This window comes from Piliocolobus tephrosceles, chromosome 9 (assembly GCF_002776525.5).
Source record: "Piliocolobus tephrosceles isolate RC106 chromosome 9, ASM277652v3, whole genome shotgun sequence".
In the NCBI taxonomy this organism is placed as follows: domain Eukaryota; kingdom Metazoa; phylum Chordata; class Mammalia; order Primates; family Cercopithecidae; genus Piliocolobus; species Piliocolobus tephrosceles.
Window position 1 is genome coordinate 96,342,762 of NC_045442.1, and position 25,564 is coordinate 96,368,325.

Consider the following 25,564-nt stretch of genomic DNA (forward strand, 5'->3'; position numbering starts at 1 on the left):
AAATAAATAAATAAATAAATAAATAAATAAATAAATAAATAAATAAATAAATAAATCAGCATAAAAATAATTTAGACAAGAAGAAAGCCAAGAAAACATTTAACCTCCAGTTATCAGGATTTGTTAATGGCAACTCGTGCTTCCAACTTTTTGACATTACCACCACCGTGATTTTGTTTTCAAACAGAAGAGAAAGGCTCCATTTATTACTACAAAGTTATAAAATAGAAAAGCAAAACTCCCGTCTCCCTTGGTGTACCTGCACCTCACCTCAATCTATCAGCAGAACAGGGGCCTGACAGCCAAGACCAAGCTCAACAGTTGCTGGGTCTCTGATGATTTTCAGAGTATATTCTTGATTAGCAGAAGCTCTGGAAAGCCCAGAGCAGTCAAAACAACTAGTATCAAATGACATTAGATGCAGAGAATCAAACCCACTGAATGTTCTGCTCACGCCTTTTGTTCCCACACTGTTTACTGATAATCTGATAACATAAACAAGGAAAGTGTCAGTAATTCCTCTTTATACACAACTAAATTTAAATCTAAAACATATGGAAATTTACAATCCTTAAGTTTGAAGAAAAATGAGTCAAGCAGCAAGTAAATTTAAAGCCATCAGAAATTCAGAAGAGTCAGTCACTTTGGCATTACATCATAGGGTTAATAGAGTTCAGCTTGATTTCCTACTCCTTATAAGATATGTGACATCATACAATAGTAATAATACTCATAAACAAACAGCTGCTGGTGTCACAAGAACTTAAATGAGTAATTATGTTCAGAAAATTCTGACTGCTAAGAATTGTCTTCTAATTCTTCAAAAAATCACGATCCATGCATGGTATGGAGGATAATTCTTAATCAAAATAATCCATGAGTCAGCATACAGATTACTTCTTAATCTCTTTATATTTCTAACATGTGAAAGACAAAAACCATAGTTTACTGTTGGATCAAATACTTCAAACAGGCCGAGTGCAGTGGCTCACGCCTGTAATCCCAGCACTTCAGGAGGTCAAAGCAGGTGGATCACTTGAGGTCAGGAGTTCAAAACCAGCCTGGCCAACATGGCATAACCCTGTCTCTACTAAAAACACAAAAATCAGTCAGACATGGTGGCACATGCCTGTAATCCCAGCTACTTGGGGAGGCTGAGGCATAATAATTGCTGGAACCCGGGAGGTGGAGGTTGCAGTGAGCAGAGGTTACAGTGAGCTGAGACTGCACCACTGCATTCCAGCCAGGGCGACAGAGTGAGACTCCGTCTCAAAAACAAAACAAAACAAAAACAACAAAAAATACTTCTAACGACAGAAAATAGAAAAACAGCAAAACTCCATGAATTTACTATCCAGATTTAATAACCATCAATATTTATTAGCATACAACATTATTTGAGATTTTTAAAGAAGCATTACAAACATAAACACAGGCTTTTTCTAGTTCCCTGATTCTGCCTTCTCACAAGTTTCTATAATCTTCCATTTTATTCAAAACATTCCCAAATTTCCCACATCCCAGTTCTCACCCTTTTGTCTCACAAACCCATCTTTCTCTTACTTCAAGACAAGTTTCTTAGAAGACACTATACTTCCAATTTCCACTTCCCCTCCTCTTACTTATTCTCTAAGCTAGTTTCTGTCCACTGGACTCCTATTCAATTCCAAGCCCTCAGAAACCCAAGGCTACTTTTCAGACTCCACATTACTTAACCTGTTGGCAACTTTTCTTTTCTTTTCTTTTTTTTTTTTTTTTTTTTGTGAGAAAGAGTCTCACTCTGTCACCCAGGCTGGAGTGGAGTGGCTCCATCTTGGCTCACTGCAACCTCGGCCTCCTGGGTTCAAGAGACTCTCGTGCCTCAGCCTCCCGAGTAGCTGGGACTACAGGCATGTGCCACCATATCCACCTAGTTTTGTATTTTTAGTAGAGACAGGTTTTTTTCATGTTGGCCAGGCTGGTCTCGGACTCCTGGCCTCAAGTGATCCACCTGCCTCGGCCTCCCAAAGTACTGGGATTACAGATATGAGCCACTGCACCCAGCCACCTGTTGGCAATTTCTGAGTGAGGCTCACAGATGTGGCTGTCACCCAGCCTGAAGGTCCTCAGAATTGCAAATTACCATATTTAGATAATGGGAATCTATTGCTGGGACTTCAGCCCCAGAATTCTGGGGCAAAAGGCATCTGTAGAACTTAGTGAGCCAGGACCCACCTAGAGGGAAGTAGAAGGAATAAAATGTATTTTCAGGCTGGGTACAAGAAGCTCACGCCTATAATTCCAGCACTTTGGGAAGCTGAGGTGCAAGGACAGCTTCTGCAAAGGAGTCTGAGACCAGCCTGGGCAATATAGTGAGAACTTGTCTCTACTGTAAAAAAAAAAAAAAAAGTGCTTTCAACTACAACTTCAGCAAAGGGAGATTACTGACCACAAATCACAGCTCTAAAAATTCTGGAAAATCCCAAAACCATGAAAAAAAGTATATGCTTTCTATTCGATTCACACAGACAAAAACACTAAAGGAGCTACAGCAAAATGTTAACAATGATTAAATCTCTGGATGTTAAGATTATGGATAGTTTTCATATTCTTCATTTTAGTAATATTTATTTTCTACAATGAACATGCATTTTTTTTTTTAAACAAGGGTGGGTGCGTGTGTGAGGGTGTATGTGTGTGTTTGTGTGTTGAAGCAAAAGGCCTGGCCTACAAGCCTGTCTTTCAGTGTAACAAAAGGTGTTGCTAGGGAGATACAGCTCTACAGAACATCGCAGAAAACCTCCAGGGAATGAGTGGGTGTTGGCAGCTTTAAAGAGGAAAGAAAAGTAGGCTGGGTACATGGGAAAGGAGAGCTCTCACACCAGTCTGGCCTAATATAAACCAAGAAGTGTCTGGTGTTTCCCCCGCACCTTCCAGTCAGCCACCAGGTCCTTTTTATTCTCCCTTTAACACACCAAAGGTCTCACCACTGCTCTGTACCTCACGCTACCTTGATTCTACCAGGCATCCTGATGGTGTCTTCACTTCTGACTCACTGACTTCCAATTCCACCTCCACATGGCTACTAGTGTCAAACTGAAACTATGGTGGGCACCTAAAAATATTTCAGGACTATTTAGAGTACAGTGTACTCTAAACCCTGAAATGTATACAATCCTCTGCTTACCTTCACCAGCTGGACTGCCCAGCCCAGACACCTGGCTCCAGTTAAACTCAATACCCACAGTTTCCTGAACATCCCATGCCCTGACTTTGTGCCTCTGTGCACACTCTTCACTCTGCCTAGAATATGCTTCCTCACCTTATCAACCTGGCAGACTCCTACTCATTCTTTGTGTCTAGCTCAAAGGAGATCTGTAAAGCACTCCTAGTCAGCTGGCTGCTCCCTCTTCTGTAGGCCTTATTCATTTTCTACATAGTATTTTACAGCACTTCTTACCCTACTGGAGGTATTGCTAATGTCTACCCTACCAAACCATGAGGTATTTAAGGCCCGAAACTACATATCCACATGCATCTGGAATAATTTGACACAGCAGACATTCAATAAATATTTGATGAACTAACAAATGTGTTTGTTTTTACTATATATTTTTATAGCTATCTCAGAAATAAATTTTCGGATCTGGAAATAGGTACTGACTGATACTGGTGCTCTCTGAATGAAACCAATTCAGAGTTCGAGACCTAACTGAAAAGAAAGTAATGATCAAGACAAATACATACTAGGCAAATGGTAAGATTTCTGTCATCTTAACAGCTAAGGACATCAGAACTGTATCGATTTCGAATTAGCAACCCTCTCAAATCATACTTTGAGGATTACATATTCCAGAAGGGTTTTTGTTTTTCTGTCCATAGTGGTGGTGGCAGTGGAGATGGGGCACTGCTGAATGTCTGTTAAAATGCAAGGCTAATCACAATATGTATCTTTTCTTCACAATCAAATCAGCAAGAATGGCTGATAACCAAGGAACATGGAAAATTTAAGATCAATGGCAAGAAAACAGAATCTGCACCTAATTCTCATTTCCATGTATTTTGACTTTCAACGGTGCCTGCCTATTGCCTACCTGAGCTAAAGCAGGGATTGAATTTTGGCCAGTCTGAGTCTGCAAATGAGCAGATTTGCTCTCTGTCAAAGAAGCTGTTATACTTCCATCATGCTGGGATTCAACTGTTTCCATGGTCATTTGTCTGAAAAGACAATAAAAAGGAAGACAAATTAAGGCCCTATCTTAAGTATTTGGAAATACAGGTTGAACATCCCTCATCCAAAAATCCAAAATCTGAAATGCTCCAAAATCTGAAACTTTCTGAGCATTTACATGATGCCACAAATGGAAAATTCCACATGTGACCTCATGCTACGGCTCAAAACTTTGTATCTTGTACAAAAATCATTAAAAATATTGTATAAAATTACCTTCGGACTATAAGGTGTATATGAAACATAAATGAATCTCGTGTCTAGACCTGGCTCTCATCCCCAAGGTAACTCACATGTATATGGCAAATATCCTAAATCCAAAAAAATCCAAATTCTGAAACAATTCTGGTCCCAAGCATTTCAGATAAGGGATACTCAACCTGTACTGTTTTTACCTAGCTTTCTAATAACCATTTCTGATATCCAATTGTACTATCTGGTTTTTTTTTTTTTTTTCAGGAAACAGGTTCAATAGTAGAGTCCTAACTCTCTCAGCTTTTCTCTTCTGCTCACTGAATATGAACATTACCAAGGGAGCACTGCAAAACGTCTTGTGAGAACTACCTTATTTTAAAACTTAAAAAGCTTACAATAAAGTCTTCCTGATCATTACTTTAACCCTGCTGTTTAGCATGAATGACTTTATGTTTCCTATTTTACACGAAAAGTATAAATATTCTATAATTCTCAAGGCCTAATAAACCTGTTTTATATTATGAGGTAGCATGAAGGAATTTCCCCATTGTCTAAATTAAATGTATAATAATATTAAAATGTGTCTTGCATTGTTATCACTAAGTCGTTTCTGATAAACAAACCCCAATTATTGAAAAAAGAGGACCTAATTTTTCCAGGAAAAAACTTCTCATGTGATTTGAAGTCTGTGTATGAATTCAGTTTAAGTTAATGATTTCTATATGGACTCTTTTTAGAAGGCAAACTATATTATAATAAATTTTATCCTGTTAAAGATAAAATATAAACAAAATAAAATTAAAATTTAAAAACTTATAGAAACTACTCCCTGTTGTTATACATCTTTTCAGCTGTCAATAATACAGTATGTTTTTTTCACCTTAGTCTAACTATATGTCCAAAAAGTATATAGTCCACTTACATCTTTGAATTAAAACATCCAAGTTGTTTTTCCAGATTTCATTAGTTACCAGATCCTATAGATCCTTCATCTACTGTCTTTGACTTCATACCGCCTTTTGCATTCCAGTAGCCATTAGCCAAATTCAATCCTTCCATGCTCAAACCTGTCTGCTATCGTCTATACTACAGTTATTTTAACACTTATAACTGACCAGGACAATTTAGAGCAATTATACCAAAATACAAACAGAGCCTACCACAGAAAAATGTCTTTCCCTATATACTGCCTAATCCTTTATCTCTTTTCTTAAAACTTCCCAGAGTGGCCTCTCCAATTCTAGGTAATTATAGGTCATCATTACACATAAAGTATAACTCCTACTGTTCTACTTTTGGTTATGTGAGCAGTTTCCAAAGAAAATACCTCAAGACATTAGTTCTGCAGGTTCTAAAAAGGCATTATCTGGGGGAAAAGGGTAGGGAAAGTGCTTTGTCAAAACGTTTTAAAGATTAAAAGGGTTTCTTTCCCACAGAACATCTCAAAAGCTTCAATCTGCTAGTGTGTCTTGAGAAGGGTGAAAGGCACAGGTCCAACAGACACCATTTTCTAAAAGCATCTGACCACCAAACAAACCCTTTTCCCACAAAGCATGCCCTAGCAGGAGTATTTTGGAAACCACATGGGAAATGTCTTGTGCTATTTTTTATGCCTTTGAAAGATAAAACCTTTCTTAAGGTTCTGCAACAACTTGGGTCTCAACTCAAAAATTATATGCCGAAAGGCCTTCCCCAGTAAACTCTATTTCATTCTAAAACATTCATTTAGCATCATCTACATGGCAGGCTCTGAAAATACAAAAGCAGGTAAGTTATGGCCCTTGCCCTGGCGGAATCCATTAACTATGTTGTTGGTTTTTCAAATTATGGTCCTTGGACAACTCGCATCAGAATTAACGAAAAGTATTTGCCCTAAAAAATGCAGAAGCTTAGGCTCAACCCCAAACCTAGTTAATCAAACTTTCTTGAGAATGTAACTTCTTATATTCAAACAATTCCAATATGTACTAAAATTTGAGAAACACAGCTTATTGGCAGGTCAGTAATTAAAGTAAATCACAAGTAAAGTAATTTCTTTCTTTCTTTCATCTCTCTTTTTCTTTTTTTTTTTTTTGAGGTGGAGTTTCGCTCTGTCAACCCAGGCTAGAGTGCAGAGGCATGATCTCAGCTCACTGCAACCTCTGCCTCCCAGGTTCCAGCAGTTCTCTGGCCTCAGCCTCCCAAGTAGCTGGAATTACTGGCGTGTGCCCCCGTGCCCAGCTAATTTTTGTTATTTTTAGAAGAGACGGGGCTTCGCCATGTTGGCCAGGCTGGTCTTCCAACTCCTGACCTCAGGTGATCTGCCCGCCTTGGCCTCCCAAAGTGCTGGGATTACTAGGCATGAGCCACCGCAGCTAGCTGTAATTTCTTGAATCATGTGATGTATGTGATCCATTAAATGCTCTGGAAAACATAAGAGAATGACTAAGTCCGCCAGAGGATGTGGTCATATGAGTTGTAGGTTGAGTAGGATTTCACCAGCTAGAAACAACAGGTCAACTATGAGAGGGAGGAAAGTACAAAGGATATCTGGGAAACTGAATAGCTGATTGGAGTAGAAAATCTGGGGGAATGAAGAGGGGATAATTAGATTTACTGGGAAAGAGACAGAGTAGGACTGGTACAAATAGGGCTGGAAGGGTTGCATGGAATTAAATTAGGAATAATCTCTCTTTTTCTTTTTTTTTTTTTTTGAGACTGAGTCTTGCTCTGTCACCCAGGCTGCAGTGCAGTGGCGCGATCTGGACTCACTGCAACCTCCGCCTCCTGGGTTCAAGCGATTCTCCTGCCTCAGCCTCTCAAGTATCTGGAATTACAGGCACGCACCACCAGACCCGGCTAATTTTTTGTATTTTTAGTAGATACAGGGTTTCACCACGCTGGCCAGGCTGGTCTCCAACTCCTGGCCTCAAGTGATCAGCCCGCTTCAGCCTCCCAAAGTGCTAGGATTACAGGCGTGAGCCACCATGCCCCGTCTGAGTTACAACTCAATAACTGATATTTAAAATAACTATCCTGAGTCATCAAAAAAAGGCTAATTATGTTCAGTATACTTTAAGGACAGAGGGGTACACACTGTGGAATCCAAGAAGTCTCCCATTTAAAAACAAAAAAAGTTTTAATGATTAAGTAGATAAACTATTTGGGACTCAATTTCTGAGATATGATAAAAGACTATAAGCTATCAAACAGATTTCAAAATGTTTTATACATGAAAATGTCTTGATACGTATCATCTCAAGAAATCATTTTAATTGGTCCACTTTTCTCTGGGGGCATTTCCCAGAGAGTTCAGTCCTTTGCCCTTTTCCTTTTGTCAATATTACAGAATTTTCCAATATGAATACTATGGCTTCTTCAATCCTGTATGCAGGTGGCTCCCAAATCTGTATTTACACACACCTCCCTCCTACTGAGTATCTCAACCTGAGGTTTTCATGGACACCTGTCCTTTCTCTTTTATCTCTTTAGTCAAGAGTATCATCGTCCATTCAGACTCCAAAGCTAGAATCGTGTGTCTATATTATCAGTCAGAACCAGATCAACCACAAAAAGCAACCCCACAAAGCTAAACATCAGTCAGAATGACATGAGGCCTTGAGCCTTAGGGAGAAAGGCAGAGATGGAAGGTCAGCAGCCACCCCAACTCCTCCTCCTTACCAGAATTTAGCACTGGGCACTGTTCGCTGTAACCTCCCATTGCCTCACTGGACAAAGTAGTTGAGCTGCTGTTCCATACAGTTGCTGCCAACCACTCTGAAGACAAAAATCACAGACAACGGGCCTCTTCCTAAGCCACAACTAAACTGCAATGCCCCGTACCCGTGCCAGAATCATACTCAAATCACTGTCCAAGATATAAACTCCTTCCATATTTTATCTTCACTCTCATAACTAGTGCTTCCTTTCCCTCCACAATACAACCCCTCACTCCTGTTCTTCTAAACCCCAGCAATGTGCTATCCGGAACTCCCAAAGCCTCGCAGCTGTCCTCTCAAGAAGGTGCTGCTCATCTTCCCACACCCAATCAAGGTCAGCATGTTGACTGGCCATCTGCTTTGTTCCCCACTGTTGCTTCCCACCTGCACCTCCTTTACTCCCCTGTAAAAACCCTTGTTCAACTGAGGTTCAAGGTCATCAGGATCCATAAGATAATCATTATCTACTGACCTTCAGTATGTAAACTGAAGACCCTGGCTCCTGATGTAAAAGTCTTCCTCTTCACCATTCTGTCTATGTTCAACACTCAAAAGAAGACCCATCCCTTACCCAGATGTCTGAGATCAATGACTTACTTTACGCCACTTCAGCCATCTACTGGAATGGTTGGCCACACCCTGGACATTGCCAATGTGCAAACTGGTCCAGCTCTGAAAAAATTAATTCCAACATCCCACTCTGCCTACAACATCCTATTCCCCCAGCTTACCCTCTTCTCCCTTGACCACTCCCATCACACTTGTTATTCCAACACACTGAGATCTCCACACCACTTTCTCTCTGCCCATCCATCTCCCTCTTTCTTCACTTCCCACCCTATTCAGCTAGCATGGCTTCTCATTTTAATTATTGTTTCCCAGCCAGTCACGGTGGCTCACGTCTGTAATCCCAGCACTTTGGGAGGCCAAGGTGGGCATATCACGAGGTTAAGAGTTCAAGACCAGCCTGGCCAACATGGTGAAACCCCATCTCTACTAAAAATACAAAAATTAGCTGGGTGTGGTGGCAGGGGCCCGTAATCCCAGCTACTTGGGAGGTGGAGGCAGGAGAATTGCTTGAACCTGGGAGGTGGAGGTTGTAGTAAGCCAAGATTATGCCGCTGCTGTAAATTCTTAGTAAATACCAACCTTGTATAAAACCAACTCTTCATCTCCTCTATGCCTGCACCAAGGCAGATGAACAATATTGAATGAAATTATAAGACAGAATAAGCTATTAAGGCCAAGCACAGGGGCTCACGCCTGTAATCCCAACACATTGACGGGGCCAAGGCAGAAGGATCACATGAGCCTAGGAGTTCGAGATCAGACTGGGCAACATAGTGAGACCCCGTCTCTACATAAAAAACAAAAAAATTAGCTGGGCATAGTGGTGGGCACCTGTAGTCCCAGCTACTCAGGAGGGTGAAGTGGAAGGATCGCTTGAGCTCAGGAGGTCAAGACTGCAGTGCACCATAATTGTGCCACTGCACTCCAGCCTGGGTGACAGAGCAAGACCCCATCTCTAAAACCATAAAATAAATACAGCTATTAAATTCTTGGTTTTCAACCTCAAATGGGGGGCAAACTGATGAAGTCTGCCTACTTGGCTTACTACTTTCCCATTCTCCACAACTGTTTCGAATGTGCTCCCTCTTCTCAATCCCTGCGTTTCTACACTGACTACACTCAATGAAAGCCCTTGCCTGCTGTCTCTAATTAGAACTCCATCAACTCCCCACACCAAATCAACAAAGCTATTGACATCTACACTCACCATGCTCCCTTGCCTCCTGCCTCCTCCCCACTCTTAAAATTCCTGTATCTGTTGTTTGGAGCCCATGCCCTTCAGGGGATTATACTATCAATTATTCTCTCCCCCTCTAACAGTTTTTTCCCGTAAAGACTTAAATGCACTCACGTCTCTCCCATCTCACAACTTACACACATAGCTACAAATCCACTGGATCAGAAATCTCTCGAGCGATTCCTTTGAACCACTCTTCTCCTCCTCACTGCTAAACTACTTGAAAGAATTGCCAACACTATCTCCGTTACTTCACATCCCACATACTCCTAGACACTCCCCCAAGTTTACAGAGGTTTCTGCCTCTAAAACATCTCTAGAAATGGTAACTAATCTCTGTCACTAAATCCAATGTAAATTTTAAGTCCTATCTTTTGTTTGATCCCTCAGCAGCATTCAAACTGTTGACAACATCTTCCTTCTTGAACACTGTCTCAGTGTACTGATACTACATTTTCCTCTTCCAAACCGATTCGCTGACAATTCCTCCACAAGCTCCTCTGACAATTCCTTCCCTTTCTCAATGTTAACCTTCAACGTTGCATGTCTTCGGGACTCTGCTTAGCTTTCTTGCCTCACTCTCGAATCTCTCCCTACTTCATGGGGTCTGTTTCTCTGGATTCAAGTGCCAGATTTAAGTCCATGACTCTAGGCCAGACGTCTCTTCTGAATTCCAAAATGCAATATCCAAATCCCTGTTTAACATCTCCAAACACATGGCCTGCAGGAACCTCAAAATCAATGGGTCCAGAACTAAACTCCTCTTCTTCCTCCACAAACTTTCTACCCTTCTGAGTTTCCTATCTCAGGAAATGGGACCCCACCATCCAACCAATTGTTCAAGCCAGAAACCCTTGAAACTCCCTGTCATTCCACACAGAACCATCACCAGGTTTGATGATTCTACCTTCTAAAGAACAATTAAGTCTCCTTCTCTACATTTCCACAGCCACCACTCTATCTCCTGGCTCCAATCCATGCCAATAGTTATGTTTCTAAAACATGTATTTCTACTTAAAATATTTCTTTGCTTAAAACTCTTTAGTAGCTTCCTATTGACTACAGAATAAAATTCAAACTTCTAATTCTTATAACTATAACCATCATTTATTGAGAGTTTGCATGTGGTAAATGACTGGTAGTTTTGATTAACAACTCTGTAAGATCACTATCATCAGTTCTTCCAGCCTGGGCAACAGAGTGAGACTGTCTCAAAAAATAAAAAATAATTAGTTCTTCTTTTATAAATAAGGAAAAGGAGACTCAGGGAGATTAAGAATTTGATCTTACCACAAAGGTATTAAATGGCATAGCCAGGTTTCGAACCAAGTTTTTTTTCCGAAGTCCATATACTCCATTACCAAACCACACTGCCATTCGATCTCTTTCACAATGTGACCCATTTTAGTTCTACAGCCTCATCTCCAGTCCCTCTACTCTTTCCAACACACTGCATGCCAGACTCCTAATCAGACATTTTTTCAAGTACATATCTTACTCTCCCAGTTTTAACCTTTTACATCTAATCTTCCCTCTTCCTGAAATGCCCTTTACCCTTCTTTGTCCAACTGGCAAATTCTCACTAGTCTGTCAAGGTCTGGTTCAAGGACACCATCTTTCAAAGGCCTATTCTAATAGCCATGGGCAGAATCAGATATTCTTTTTTGAGTTCCTAAAGCATTTTACAAGTCTGTTATAAGATTTGTGTAGCATATAATACATGTATTCACACAACAGCATGAGCAACTCAGGGACAGGGATCCCATCTTATAGATTTCCATGCATTCCCAGTGCCTAGTACAGTATATGCTACATAAACCAATTATTCAATTATCCTGGAAGACTGTGCAACTGTCAGGTGTTATTATAATAACAAAAATAACGTTCAGAGAGATTAAGGGACTTTTACAGGGAACATAATAGGTAGCATGATGAGGGATGAAAAAGAGGTGTTGTGACTGTGACTCCAGGGTTCCTTCCATGGTCAGTGCCCTGCGTATTCCAGTTTGGACAACATTTTATGATGATGATGTGTTTTGGAGTATGCTGCAATTGTTGTTGCAATCTCACTCAGATATGCTTTCTCTTTCATAGCAAATGTATGGACTATGATTTTATTCCATTTGTATTCTGTCAGAGTACCTTGCACGGTGTTCAGTTCATGTCATTTAGTAAAAGTTTGATACTAAAATTATTTTTTTGAAGGTAAAAATCATCTACAAAAAAGTAAGGTTAACACTAGCAATTTAAACTAGATATGCTATTTCCAGCCAGTTTATTCCGCAGATTTATATCCAACTGCCCTCCAGTACAACCCCCTAAACCCACTAAAACCCAACTCCTACACAGGACTCAGTGCAGAAGATTCAACTAACAATTTAGTGCTCAACATGGGTCAAGCACTGTACCAGGCATTTTTCAAGCACTATCTCAGCAGAAATGCAGGACCCCAAACTCAGCTGTCAATGTCGCACATACAACATTAACATCTATAAATCAGCCACAGCTGCTCCAGATAGAATTTACAGAGTCCATTATCATCTTTTCACTACATAATTTATAACTAAATATATTAAAATTGAAGAGATGTCTCTTAGAATATATTTCTCCAAATCTCACTTTCTATATTAGACATAGTTGTGATATTAAATAAACAGTTGTACTAAAACTAATAGTCTTTAATTAACTATGTAGTATTTTAATTTTAAACAATAATCCTTTTCAGAGCAAAAAGAACCAATTCACAATTATGAATTACAAAATATTTAAAAATAAAAACATGTAAGGATAAAACAAAACTAAAACAAACAAAAAAGTCCCCTAAGCACTATAAATTAACAACAAGCAAAATACTGGCAAATATTTGGTTCCACAATTCTAAAAAACAGGTAAAAATTTGCTAAAATGGTGGCTGGGCACGGAGGTTCATGCCTGTAATCCCAGCACTTTGGGAAGGCGAGGCAGGTGGATCACCTGAGGTCAGGAGTTTGAGGCCAGCCCGGTCAATATGGTGAAACTCCATCTCTACTAATAATACAAAAACTAGCTGGGCGTGGTGGCCCGCGCCTATAATCCCAGTTACTCAAGGGTTAAGGCACAAGAATCTCTTGAACCTGGGAGACAGAGGTCGCAGTGAGCCAAGATTATGCCACTGCAATCCAGCCTGGGCAACAGAGTGAAAGTGTGCCTCAAAAAAACAAACAAACAAACAAAAAAAACAGCTAAAATGGGGATATTTAAATTTACAAACAACTAATAATAGCAGGAACATTATTTTCTTTTGAAGTTAAACATTTCTTCTGAAATCTCCTTTATATTATTTTAGCAAACCTTTCTCTCCTTTGATAGAAAAGCAAATATTATCCCAACCTGTTTTGAATATACTGGGATCCAAATTAATAAAATATTAATATAACTATTGTTTTTTAAAAAATAGGACCCTCCATTAAAACATTTTTTTTCCTAAGAGACAGGATCTTGCTATGTTGCCCAGGCTGGTCTTCTCTTTTCTTGCTTTCTTTTTTTTCCCCAGGCTGGTCTTTAACACCTGACCTCAAGCAGTTCTCCCACTTTGGCCTCCCAAAGTGCTGGGATTATAGGCTTGAGCCACTGCACCCAGCCTAAAAAAAAATTTTTTTTAATAAAAAATTGTTTTAATACAAAATACAAAAAATTAGCCAGATACGGTGGCTCCCTGTAATCCCAGCTACTCAGGTGGCTGAGGCAGGAGAATCCCTTGAACCTGGGAGGCAGAGGTTGCAGTGAGCCAAGATTGTGCCATTGCACTCCAGCCTGGGTAACAGAGTGAGACTCTGTCTCAAAAAAAAAAAGAAAAAAAAAATTCTTAAATTTTAGTTGCATCCAATTTTCAAAGACAAATTACACTGCAGAGGAAGTGCATTATCCTTGAAAAAAATGTTCACCTCTTCTAAAAGCAGAATCCAATTGGAAAAGGAAATTATTAAAGTTGTTTCTGTTCTTTTAAATAACTTTAGAAAAAGTGGAAAATCAATTTTCTCTTCAGGGCTATATTCAACTGATGAAACAGAATGTCTCTGAAAGTAATCAAAAGAAAACTTGAAAAATTCTATTTGGATATTTGTAAAATGTTGGTAGAAACTTTCTTCTATTTCATAAGGTTAAGTACAAGTATAGCCAAAAGGCCAGGAGGAAGAATAAAACCGTGAGACTCTTCAAATTCTACAATTCCACTGACCTATCGACATCCTCACAAATAGTCTACTTTCTAACTGAAAAGACCAGTACTTAGCATACATCAACTGACATACCCACACATCCCCTACAGCGCCTAGTATGGTACACAGTACATGGTACCTTAAGTGAATGGCTGAATAATTTGAGTATATAATAGAATACATGTACATACATATATGTATGTGTACATCTATATATCCATTTACTCATCATGAACTTTAAGCTAAGTAGAATTTTCAAAAGAACAGAAAAACGTACATCTACCTACCTTAGATTTGTCTTAATATATTTTTTCCTTGCACATTTGCTCATTGTTAAGACATTTGTAATCAATGCTTTCCTCCTTTCCCGTTTTCTTTATTTATCCTGCAGTAAAATTATAATGTTGAATTGGGAAATCGTAACATTCACTTCAAAAAACTCTCAAATTAAATTTTATTTAAATTAAAACCTCTAAAAACGAGGCCAGGAAGAACATTCTAATTTCTATAAAACTAAAAATACAAAACACCACCCCCTGCCCCGCAAAAAAAACTGAAAGACTAGAAAGCTAAAAACAGCCCTGTACTGTTTTTTGTCAATCTTATTTCTACTGTATTTTTCTTATCTTCCTAGAGAAAAAAAATTGACAAAACTTAAATGATACACTATTTTTCTGATTATTTGCTACTGAAGACAAAGCAGTGCTATCTAAATCATCTAAAACACATGATATAGCTCATGGGTATCAGCTCTATTTTTAAGAAGTAATGATCATTTAATAAACTTAATGAATTATTTCCTTATATTTCACTTCAATGCAACAAAATTTTCATTTACCTTAAATTCCAACTTGGGTTTTTATTCAAAAATTAAACTCCAAACAAAATACATTTATTCAAAACGTCCTTCTGATAGCTTGCAATCCATGAAAAAAACCCAGTATAGACACAGTAGCAATTAAACTCTTTTTATTTTTTTACTAATATCTTTAAAAAGATATATTTGACATGTGGAATGAAGTAAAACTGGCAAAAAAAAAAAAAAAAAAAAAAAGACAAAAGAACACTTGAGCCAGACATGGTGGCTCACACCTGTAATCCCAGCACTGTGGGAGGCTGAGGCAGCAGGTTTGCTTGAAGTCAGGAGTTTGAGACAAGCCTTGGCAACACAGTGAGAACTTGTCTCTACAAGAAAACTGACCAGGTATGGTGGCACAGGCCTGGACTCCCAGCTACTCAGGAGGCTGAAGTGGGAGAATCACTTGAGCACACAAAGTTGAGGCTGCAATGGGCCATGTTTGCACCACTGTACTCCAGCCTAGGAGACGGAGCAAGACCATTCACAGACCTAAACTCTTTTGAGGCAGTCTCAAAAAAAAAAATAATCTGGGAGTCCTTAATTTATTTTAGAGCTGGAGAAAACAATCGTGCTCATCCCTAAGTAACCTCTAGGCGCCTCTGCCCACAACAGCAGTGCTTAGACAGACACACTGCTTTCAGAGTCCCCTCCTAAGGGTTCCTCTAAATGATGGCATACAATCCCGGTCAAATTTGGAACTGTAGGCAGTAGGCAGGTTTATCGGACCTTACTAAGGGGACTAAGGCAATGGTTACTACTGCTACCATCTGTCCCCAGCAAAGAGACAAGAGACAGTAGGGCATTTGAACAGGCTCCTCACAACAGGAACAAAAAGCAGAACTGATGCCATTCTGAGATTAAACCTTATTCTATTATACTACATTAGCATTTTACATAGGGACATCTTATGCTCCTTAAAAGTTGTATAACCCATTAAATGCCACCCCCTCACACTAGATGCTGGGGCACTGCAGGAGACAGCTCTCCAGGAGCCTGCAATCTAAAGAGGGGGCAGATGTGTCAATAAAATAATAATAGCACTTGAACAATAATGGCAATCACAGCACTATATCATAGAAACAAATGCCAATTTCTGTATTTCACTTGGAAATATTTTATTTGCTGAATAATACATTCTTGTGGTTCAAAACTTTAAAACTAGAAAAAGGTATTCAGAGAAGTCCAGGAACAGCCGCCTGCTTCCTCTTCCCAGAGGTAACCAGCACTGAAGAAAGCACCATCTTCTTGCCATGGGAGCCACAGGATATCAAAGAGAAAAACTAGCCTCATACCCGAATAAGGACAAGATAAACTTGACTCTGACTCAGGATGATGAGAGCCTTACTTCATTCCAACTATTCTCCACAAGGTCACCAATGAATGCTTGCCTGCTTGCCAAATCTAAAAGGATGCTTTCTAGTCCCCATCTTCCTCAATACCCCTACAGCATTTCCTCCTCTATTTGAAACCTTTTCCTCTTTGAATTCTTTATGACATTACTTTCATGCTTTTCTTCCAAATTATCTAGACTTTTGTTCTCTATCTTCTTTGGCTCATTTTTTTTTTAATGTCTTTTTAATTTTTTTTTTCCAGAAATGGGTATCACTATGTTGCCCAGGCTGGTCTCAAACTCCTAGCTTCAAGCAATCCTCTCACCATAGCCTCCCAAAGTGTTGGGATTACAGGCATGAGCCACTGTAATCAGCTCTCCAGTTATAATTTCTAATCAGATCTCTTTATACCTAAACTCCCAAAGAACACTGATATATCCTGTATACTACCAATCTACCAATTTTCTTTTTTTGGGGGGTGGAGGGCATTATGGCAAAAACCAGAGAGCTTGCTGGACAAATTCTATGAGCTATAACACTTATATACTACCAATTTTCTACAGGAATAATGTAAAAGTCCCATCTGCCAAGGGACTCTTAAGCTTTAGCTTTTAGAGCAGAAAGGCATATTTTAGAGGAGTTTGTTATAGGCAAGTAATAACTTACAAGAAGAAAGGAGACCCAAAATTATTTTGCCTGGTTATGGATTTCTGTGCCATATTTTGAAGGCCATCTAACATCCTGATAAAAACTTTATTAGGTATGATTACAAAAATAACATTTGGCATTCACCTTACTTTCACCAGCATGTTGCTCTATGTTCACCCTCTGGTGTAATAGCTTCAATTTCTATCTTTTTTTTTTTGAGACTGAGTCTTGCTCCGTCGCCCAGGCTGGAGCGCAGTGGCACCATCTCAGCTCACTGCAAACTCCACGTCCCAGGTTCAAGCAGTCCTGCAGTTCTCGTGCCTCAGCCTCCCAAGTAGCTGGGATTACAGGCACATGCCACCACGCCCAGCTAATTTTTGTATTTTTAGTAGAGACGGTGTTTCACCATGTTGGACAGGCTGGTCTCAAACCCCTGACTTCAAGTGATCCACCTGCCTCGGCCTCCCAAAGTGCTGGGATTACACTTGAGCCATCGTGCCAGGCTTAATTAATTTCATTGCTGTCAGTATACTTCAATATATAGCTTTCTATACAAATGATATTTAAAATATGTTGATTATGCTATAAAAGACATTTTGGGGACAAATGGTGAAATCTGAATATGGGATTATATATTACAGAGACGGTAAGAAAGCGAATGTTGGAAAACGCTTATATAAAATAAGCAAACAAATACAATATGCTAATAAAGATAGTATTAAATTAACACTTAAAAATGTTGAGGCCAGGTACCGTGGTTCACCCCAGTAATCCCAGCACTTTGGAAGGCTGAGGCGGGCACATCACCTGAGGTCAAGAGTTCATGACCAGCCAGCCTGGCCAACATGGCGAAACCCCCGCTCTACTAAAAATACAAAATTAGCCAGGAATGGTAGCATGCACCAATCCCAGCTCCTTGGGAGGGTGAGGCAGGAGAATTGCTTGAACCCAGGAAGCAGAGGTTGCAGTAAGCCAAGATCGCGCCCCTGCACTCCAGCCTGGGCAACAACAGAGTGAGACTCTGTCTCATTAAAAAAAAAAAAAAAATTACAAAAATTAGCTAGCATGGTGGTGTGTGCCTACAATCCCAGCTACTCTGGAGGCTGAGGCAGGAGAATCACTTGAACACAGGAGGTGGAAACTGTAGTGAGCCGAGATAGCACCATTGCACTCCAGCCAGGGCAACAGAGCTGTCTAAAAAAAAAAAACTTTGAATACCTAATCTGCTGTGGTTAGTTACATTAATACCTTAATGTAACTTTCTGGAAAAAATAGGTATATATAAGAAAGAATTAAACCTCTTGGGCAAGTTTACTAGAATACCAAAGTCTACTTAACCAATTTCCAGCTCTCCATATTAACAGTGTTCTCCACTCCTGTGAAGCTTACTGTATAGCTAATGCCCACCACAGTTCTCTAGTGTGCCCAAGCACTTGTGTTCACTCCAACAGGGATGGGTGCTTACCAAGAGTTAGTTGTATTTGTCACCAAACCTGATTATGCCAGCCATACTTGTTGCAATTTTGTAATTTTGTTAAACAGTACCTTAGATGAAATGACTAAGTGGATTAAATGATTCAAAAAGAGAACTGTTTCTCTAAAGACTAAGTTGAAAGCTTTGGAAAGACAATAAAGACAGTTTTGCTTTTTCTGCTTAAAAAAAACTGCTTCTGCTCAGGCGCCGTGGCTCACGTCTGTAATCCCAGCACTTTGGGAGGCCAAGGCGGGTGGATCACACAAGGTCAGGAGTTCGAGACCAGCCTGGCCAACATGGTGAAACCCTATCTCTGCAAAAAATACAAAAGTTAGCCAGGCACGGTGGCGGGCGCCTGTAATCCCAGGTACTCGGGAGGCGAAGGCAGGAGAATCACTTGAACCCGGGAGGGTGAAGGCTGCAGTGAGCCGAGATCACTCCACTGTACTCCAGCCTGGGCAACAAAGTGAGACTCTGTCTCAAAAAAAAAAAAAAAAAAAAAAATCTGCTTTTGGACTAGATATTACAGTTGGAGATAACTATGAAATACGGGAAATATTAAATTAAGATTTATAAGACACTTGCCAAACAATCTAAGTTCTTACGTCACTTTCAAAAATATAAACTGTAAATTATGCATTATTGAGATGGTTTTGGAAAGAAAGGCGAAGAAAAATAATAAAAACTGAAAGCACTGCAACTAGCATATCTAAAAGAAAAAGAAAGGAATGTGGAATAAAAGGTATCATACCTTTTACAGAAGCAGGAAGAGAAAGAGAACACAGAGAAATACAATCTACTTGGTTCTGTGATGAAGCAAGGTTTTTAGTTCTTTGCAAAAGTAGATATCCATAGGTTAACTGTAATTTAAGTAGCAATAGCAATAAAGTTTGAAAGATAAAGGAGAATATGAAGCTCATATTGTAAAGTTGGTCCTTCTCAACCAAGTCGATTAAAATATTAAGAGAAGGTGGGGCTAGTTATAAGACAGAAATAATTCCAGGAGATGAGTACAGGAAAAACAACGTGAGAAAGCAGTACCATGAAATTACACCATTAGCCTAACACTCTTTATGAAGCAAAGTTACAGTAACTTTCAAAAAATAATCTTTACACTTTCATGTAAAAACAGAATAGCCAAGAGGGATACTCGTAAATAAATATTCCAAACACTTGTAAGTGTCTTTAATATTTCAAACATGAATTATACATAAATTCAGGAGGCTCCCTAATACAGATTCACGGCTACTCCAATTTAATTGCCTGAGATAACTGTTATTAAGAAATCTTAACTCTTTACTAAAATCACTAAAGGATTAGCTATTCAATAAGTGTCTCTTTTTCAATTCATTTCCCACCTGCTGCCTGCTTTTGGCTGTTTCACAGTAAATGAACTACAGAATCGGCTGCTGAGGAGGAAATGAAAAATGAAATTCAAATAATCATGGTCTATCTCCTTCAAACACCTCCCTCCCCCACCACCACCTCTTCATGTGAAACCAAATTTTTATTTTATGTTTTTTGAGACTGAGTCTCGCTCTGTCACCCAGGCTGGAGTGCAGTAGCACGATCTTGGCTCACCACAACCTCCAACTCCCGGGTTCAAGCGATTCTCCTGCCTCAGCTTCCTGAGTAGCCGGGATTACACACACAAGCCACCATGCCCAGCTAATTTCTGTATTTTTCAGTAGAGACGGGGTTTCACCATGTTTGGTCAGGCTGGTCTCGTGATCCACCCACCTTGGCCTCCCAAAGTGCTGGGATTACAGGCATGAGCCACCACACCCGGCCAATGTGAAACCAAATTTGTAAACTTTTGAGGGAGTTATTTGCTTGACTAGGCTCACTGTAAGGTTTTTTTTTTTTTTTTCCAATTGCATGCTTCTTTACTGCACATTAAGTACATTTCAAAACATCTACATATTAAGTATAAACGCATTAACTACTAGATAGTAAATCTGACAAAGTAAACTACCTGAATCAGCTTAAGATCAGAAAAAACAATTTTACCATTATTTTACTTACCTAGATTGGGCCTATCTTATACATCTGAACAAAACCTGTATCTTTCTAAGTGCAGAAACATGCCTAATTTTACTCCTTCAGAAATTTTTAAGAGTAAAAACATTCCAAGCACCCATATTCAGTAATGTAGGTCTTTATGTATGATATAGTTGCCACAATTCCAAGGTTGGACACTTTCGCCATAATCAATGCTAGGATATAAATTCCAGTTAAAACCATTTCTAAGCCAAAAAAAAATCATTTTTTGTGCTATCAATGAAAACACTGAGGTTAAGAATATAAACAAAACTATCTGCTATTTTGCTATTCTAAGATAGAGATTTAAGTCTGCTCTGTTTAAAAAAATAAAAAAAAATCTTTACTAAGATAACTTTGAAGACACTGAGTTTATTTTGTGAAATTCTCAAGGAAAATATTAGCATCACATTAGCTCCACTCTTAAACGTTCACAGGATTTTATTAGTATCTTGACATTTAATTGGCCTGGTTATACTACTGTTTAGAAAACATGCACAAAGATATTTCTCATTTGTGGAGAACTGATGAGGCTTCAAAAAAGTCTAACAAGAGGATGAGTTGCTAGTAAGGTTTTCTTAGAGGTAAGCATCCTTCCTGACCAATGAGATAGTTATTTAACCAGTCTTTAAGCAAAACTACCATATAGTTTTGTAGCCTATGCATTTCCTCTACTTACAAAAACTACTTCACACACATGTTGCCAGTAATTTCCTCTATCACTCCTAGGAAGGCCTGTCATGAAATGTGCAAATAGATATTATTTTACTTTGTAAACCTTACTATAACTGAACTACAGTTATGCTTCACTTAATAATGGGGATATGTTCTTAGAAATATTAGGCAACTTCATTTTGTGAACGTTATAAACTGCTCTTAAACAAACCAAGATGGCATAACCGACTACACACCTATGCCAAATGGGATAGCCTGTTGCTCCTAGGCTACAAAACCTGTACAGCATGTTACTGCACTATATACTGCAGGTGATTAGAACACAGTGGAATGTATTTGTGTGTCGAAACATACCTAAACATCGAAAAGTTAATACTCTGCCCTCTGACATTAGGACAGCTAGGACATCACTAGGTGACAGGAATTCTTCAGCTCCATTATAATCTTAAGGGACATATATGTGGTCCATCATTGATCAAAACATCATTATTCAGTGCTGTAAGATTTAAGGCATTTTCATAAGTAGTATCAACAAAAATTTCCACTAATGATATCCTTAGGTTTTCTTCTTTGTTCTTGCTTATTCTCTACTGGATATACAGTACCAGAAAATGAAAACCTATGAGTAAAAAGCATTTATTCTTAAGAACAGCAGTCTTTATTGTGGAGCTCCCATTGCAAAAGGTATTTAAAATGTATTGTCTAAAAGGAGATTATTAACATAATTATTTAAAATGTTCATTTCTACCTATTGTGTAATGAGATACATCTTTCCTAAAATGGGTGTTTTTTTTGTTTGTTTGTTTGTTTGTTTGTTTTGTTTCTGAGACAGAGTTTCGCTCCTGTTGCCCAGGCTGGAGTGCAATGGCTTGATCTCGCCTCACTGCACCCTCTGCCTTCTGGGTTCAAGCGATTCTCCAGCCTCAGCCTGCTGAGTAGCTGGAATTACAGGCATGGGCCACTATGCCCGGCTAATTTTGTATTTTTCGTAGAGACAGGGTTTCTCCATGTTGGTTAGGCTGGTCTTGAACTCCCGACCTCAGGTGATCCGCCTGCCTCAGCCTCCCAAAATGCTGGGATTACAGGCATGAGCCTCCACGCCCAGCCTAAAATGGGTATTTTTTTAAGTTCCTGTGTTGATAATATCAAAACTATATTCAATGTACAATAATAATTCTTTTCAAAGCTGACTTTTACATATGGAATCCATCAGTTTACTTAAGTAGAAACAATAAAATTCGGCATTTCAGGCTTATTTCCTTATCAACGTTGATAAGGAAATATAAAAACATTGGTTCTAAAACTGTTTTAAAAAATAACGTCTCTCAGTGGTTCAGCTATTGTTTGCACTGCTCAGTTTTAAGAAGTCTATCTAAAAGGAACAGGACATTTGAGAGCTCTTCAGTAGGACTATCCACTTCAACAATAAACCTAGCTCAATCTTCTGGCCCAATACTTAATTTGCAGGGAATACAACTTGGGAGAAAAAGGATCAGAAACATATATTTATATTGGTAAAGATTCAGACAGGATTCCTTATGTATGTTAATAATGCAAAACTTTTCCCTACTTTTCGTGAAATGGTTATAACCCTAAGCAAGATTTTGTATTTTGATTACGCAGTGACTCACCTGAGTATGAAACTGGAATACAGCCTATTAACTATGGATTCGAGAGTTTAAAATTCAGAAAGTAGAAGTAAATTTCATTAACTTTCACGGACAATGCAAAAACAAAAAGACTAAAAATAAAAATGTCCTCTGTGTTTACGCATTAAATAAAAATTTATTCATATACTGTCACCAAAATATGTACACAAACATCACCGTAATTACAACTTCACACTCACCAAAATGATTCCATATCCATCACCAGCTCACTGGGAAAGTATGTGTTACATTCATCTATTTACAGATTCGCCAAAGTCGTGTGTATACTGATGATGCTTTAAGTGTTTACTCATTCAGGATCAAAATCATTTTAATATATTTGTTAAAGTTGTGTCGGGATCAATACATAGTTCTTTAAACATCAGTTTCAATACTTAGCATTTATTGGCCAAACATATTGTGTGCAATTTGCCTTCCTTTGGGAAAAAAATTACTTTAGATTGAAAGACTTTAAGACTACTATGACTTAGGAAGGGAAAGTTTGTTATCCAAAAACAGAATGAAGACTAAGAAAAAAAGGCCGGGTGCGGTGGCTCACGCCTGTAATCCCAACACTTTGTGAGGCCGAGGCGGGTGGATCACGAGGTCAGAAGATCGAGACCATCCTGCCTAACACGGTGAAATCCCGTCCCTACTAAAAATACAAAAAATTAGCCAGGCGTGGTGGCGGGCGCCTGTAGTCTCAGCTACTCGGGAGGCTGAGGCAGGAGAATGGCATGAACCCGGGATGCAGAGCTTGCAGTGAGCCGAGATCGTGCCACTACGCTCCAGCCTGGGCAACAGAGCGAGACTCTGTCTCAAAAAAAAAAAAAAAGACTAGGAAAAAAACGTGGTGCTCAAAGCAAAAGCCAAACAAAGCAGCGTGCTTCGATAAAATGTTCATAGCGGACCTCTCACTATTCAACCAAGGCTTTTGTGTCAAGAGAAAGCTGCACTCTCATCCGCCCGGCAAATTAAGTAGAAAAGAAAACTGAGTCACGTACATAAACCACACTGTTAAAGGGACTCTTCCAGTTTCAATGACACTTTGAGACTGGCCCTGTAAGTCACAATTTCTTACAATGTGATTACAAACTGACAGCTGCTTCACTGAGCAGCATGCAGGAAACCCCTAAGTGATTTCAAACTCGGGTATCTGATATACAAATAAAACGCAACAGGATCAAGAAACATGTTGAGGCTGGGCGCGGTGGCTCACGCCTGTAATCCCAGCACTTTGGGAGGCCGAGGTGGGGGGAAAGTCAGGAGTTCGAGACCAGCCTGACCAACATGGTAAAAGCACCAGCTCTACTAAAAATACAAAAATTAGCCAGGCGTGGTGGCGCATGCCCGTAATCCCAGCTACTCGCAAAGCTGAAGCAAGAGAATCGCTCGAACCCAGCAGGCAGAGGCTGCAGTGAGCTGAGATCATGCCGCTCGCTGCATTCCAGCCTGGGTAACAGAGCAAAACTGTCTCAAAAAAAAAAAAAAAGAAGAAGCATGTTTAATAATGTGTTTATTCCCCAAATTCAGCAGGCTCTGGAAACCTTACCAGATGGCCCTAAATAGGCAAGACTCAGGCAGAAGGGAAAATAAGCCTTTCGAGAGCGGTCGCGGCTCTGCCCTTCCCTCTCCTGAGATTGCCAGCGCCCGGAACCGAATGACTCAGCTACGAGGCCCTCCGGCCGGGTTTTGGGGAAAACGGGCTGCATTCGCTCAAGTTTGAACTGAGCTCGTAAAGTGGGGCAGAAGCGCTGTGGGCACTGAAATCCGAGGTCCTTACTTCTGGCTTCCTTTTCCTTTTCCGAGTTAAACCGCTCCCCTGAGCCGCAAGGCTCTCTCAGAGCGGATTTTCCAACTCGTCCCAAGTTCGCGAGGAGGCAGGCGGGTCCCGGGGCAGCTGAGCGGACCAAGCGGGCGTGGGCCGAGAAGGCAGCGACCTCGGGGGCGCCAAGCGAGGGGCCGCGTCAGGTGAAATCGCGGCTTCCCCGCCAAACCTCCGCCCGGCTCCGGGGTCCTAGCCCGCCACCCACGGCTCCGCTCGGCCTCCGCTGCTCCACCGCCCCCGGCTCCGCTCCTCCTCCTGCCTCCACCTCCGCCTCCTGCGCCGCGTTGCCGGCTGCTGGGTCTCGGGGCCGGGGCCGGCGCACCACTTACCCGCCGCAAAGGGATTTACGTAGCGGACCTCGTCACTGATTACGGACGCGAGGAGGTGGAGACGGCGAGCCCGACCGCCGCTCAGCAGCGGCGCCGCCGCCCAGCAACCCGGCGCCGGCAGCGGCCCCACGTAGTCCCCACGTCAGCTCTGATGCGGTAGCCGCGGCCTCCCTGCCGACCCCGGACCAAAAGTAGCGCTGCAGCCGACGGAACCGCGTCCTCCAGCCCCGCCCTCCCCTCCCCCACGCCCGGACGGCCTCCCGGGGGACGGAAAAATCGAGGCTCGAACTCCGCCCCCTGCCGGCCACCAGCAGAAGTGAGGCGCCACAATCCAACAATGAAATGGAACGGGGGAGGGGCGGCGGGAAGGAGCCGGTCAGGGGGCGGGGCCTAGGGGGTGGGGAGAAGTAAGATCAAGGGGCGGGGCCAAGAGGAGGCACTAGACTGGAGGTGGGGCGGAAGGTAGGGGCCAGGGCAAGGCTGGAAACCGGAAGCTGGCCTTGCCGCGCCACGCCGCGCGTGCGCCGGAAGTCCAATGATTTGTCAGCCAGAGTAACGGCTGTCGCCAGGTCCTCAGGGTCTCGAGGTCAGTTTCTTCCTAAAGCCGCCAACCCCAAGCCAAGAT

General features: G+C 40.6%; 1 protein-coding gene across 14 annotated transcripts in view; it reads right to left on the reverse strand.

The window, feature by feature from the left end:
- CREM (cAMP responsive element modulator) overlaps positions 1-25,309 on the reverse strand; it is an 87,312-nt gene extending 62,003 nt beyond the window's left edge. For 8 of the 14 annotated variants that reach the window (XM_023218171.3, XM_023218170.3, XM_023218169.3 and 5 more), the window contains exons 1-3: positions 24,940-25,309; positions 14,394-14,491; positions 4,074-4,197 (exon numbers count right to left, since the gene is read on the reverse strand). In XM_023218171.3, the coding sequence (XP_023073939.1) occupies positions 4,074-4,197; positions 14,394-14,437 (168 nt within the window). In that variant the 5' untranslated portion in view covers positions 14,438-14,491; positions 24,940-25,309. Of the gene's footprint in view, positions 1-4,073; positions 4,198-14,393; positions 14,492-21,487; positions 21,630-24,939 lie in introns of those variants that run through there. The other 6 variants (XM_023218179.3, XM_023218178.2, XM_023218172.2 and 3 more) reach the window with 4 other exon arrangements.
- Between the last annotated feature and the right edge of the window lie 255 nt (positions 25,310-25,564).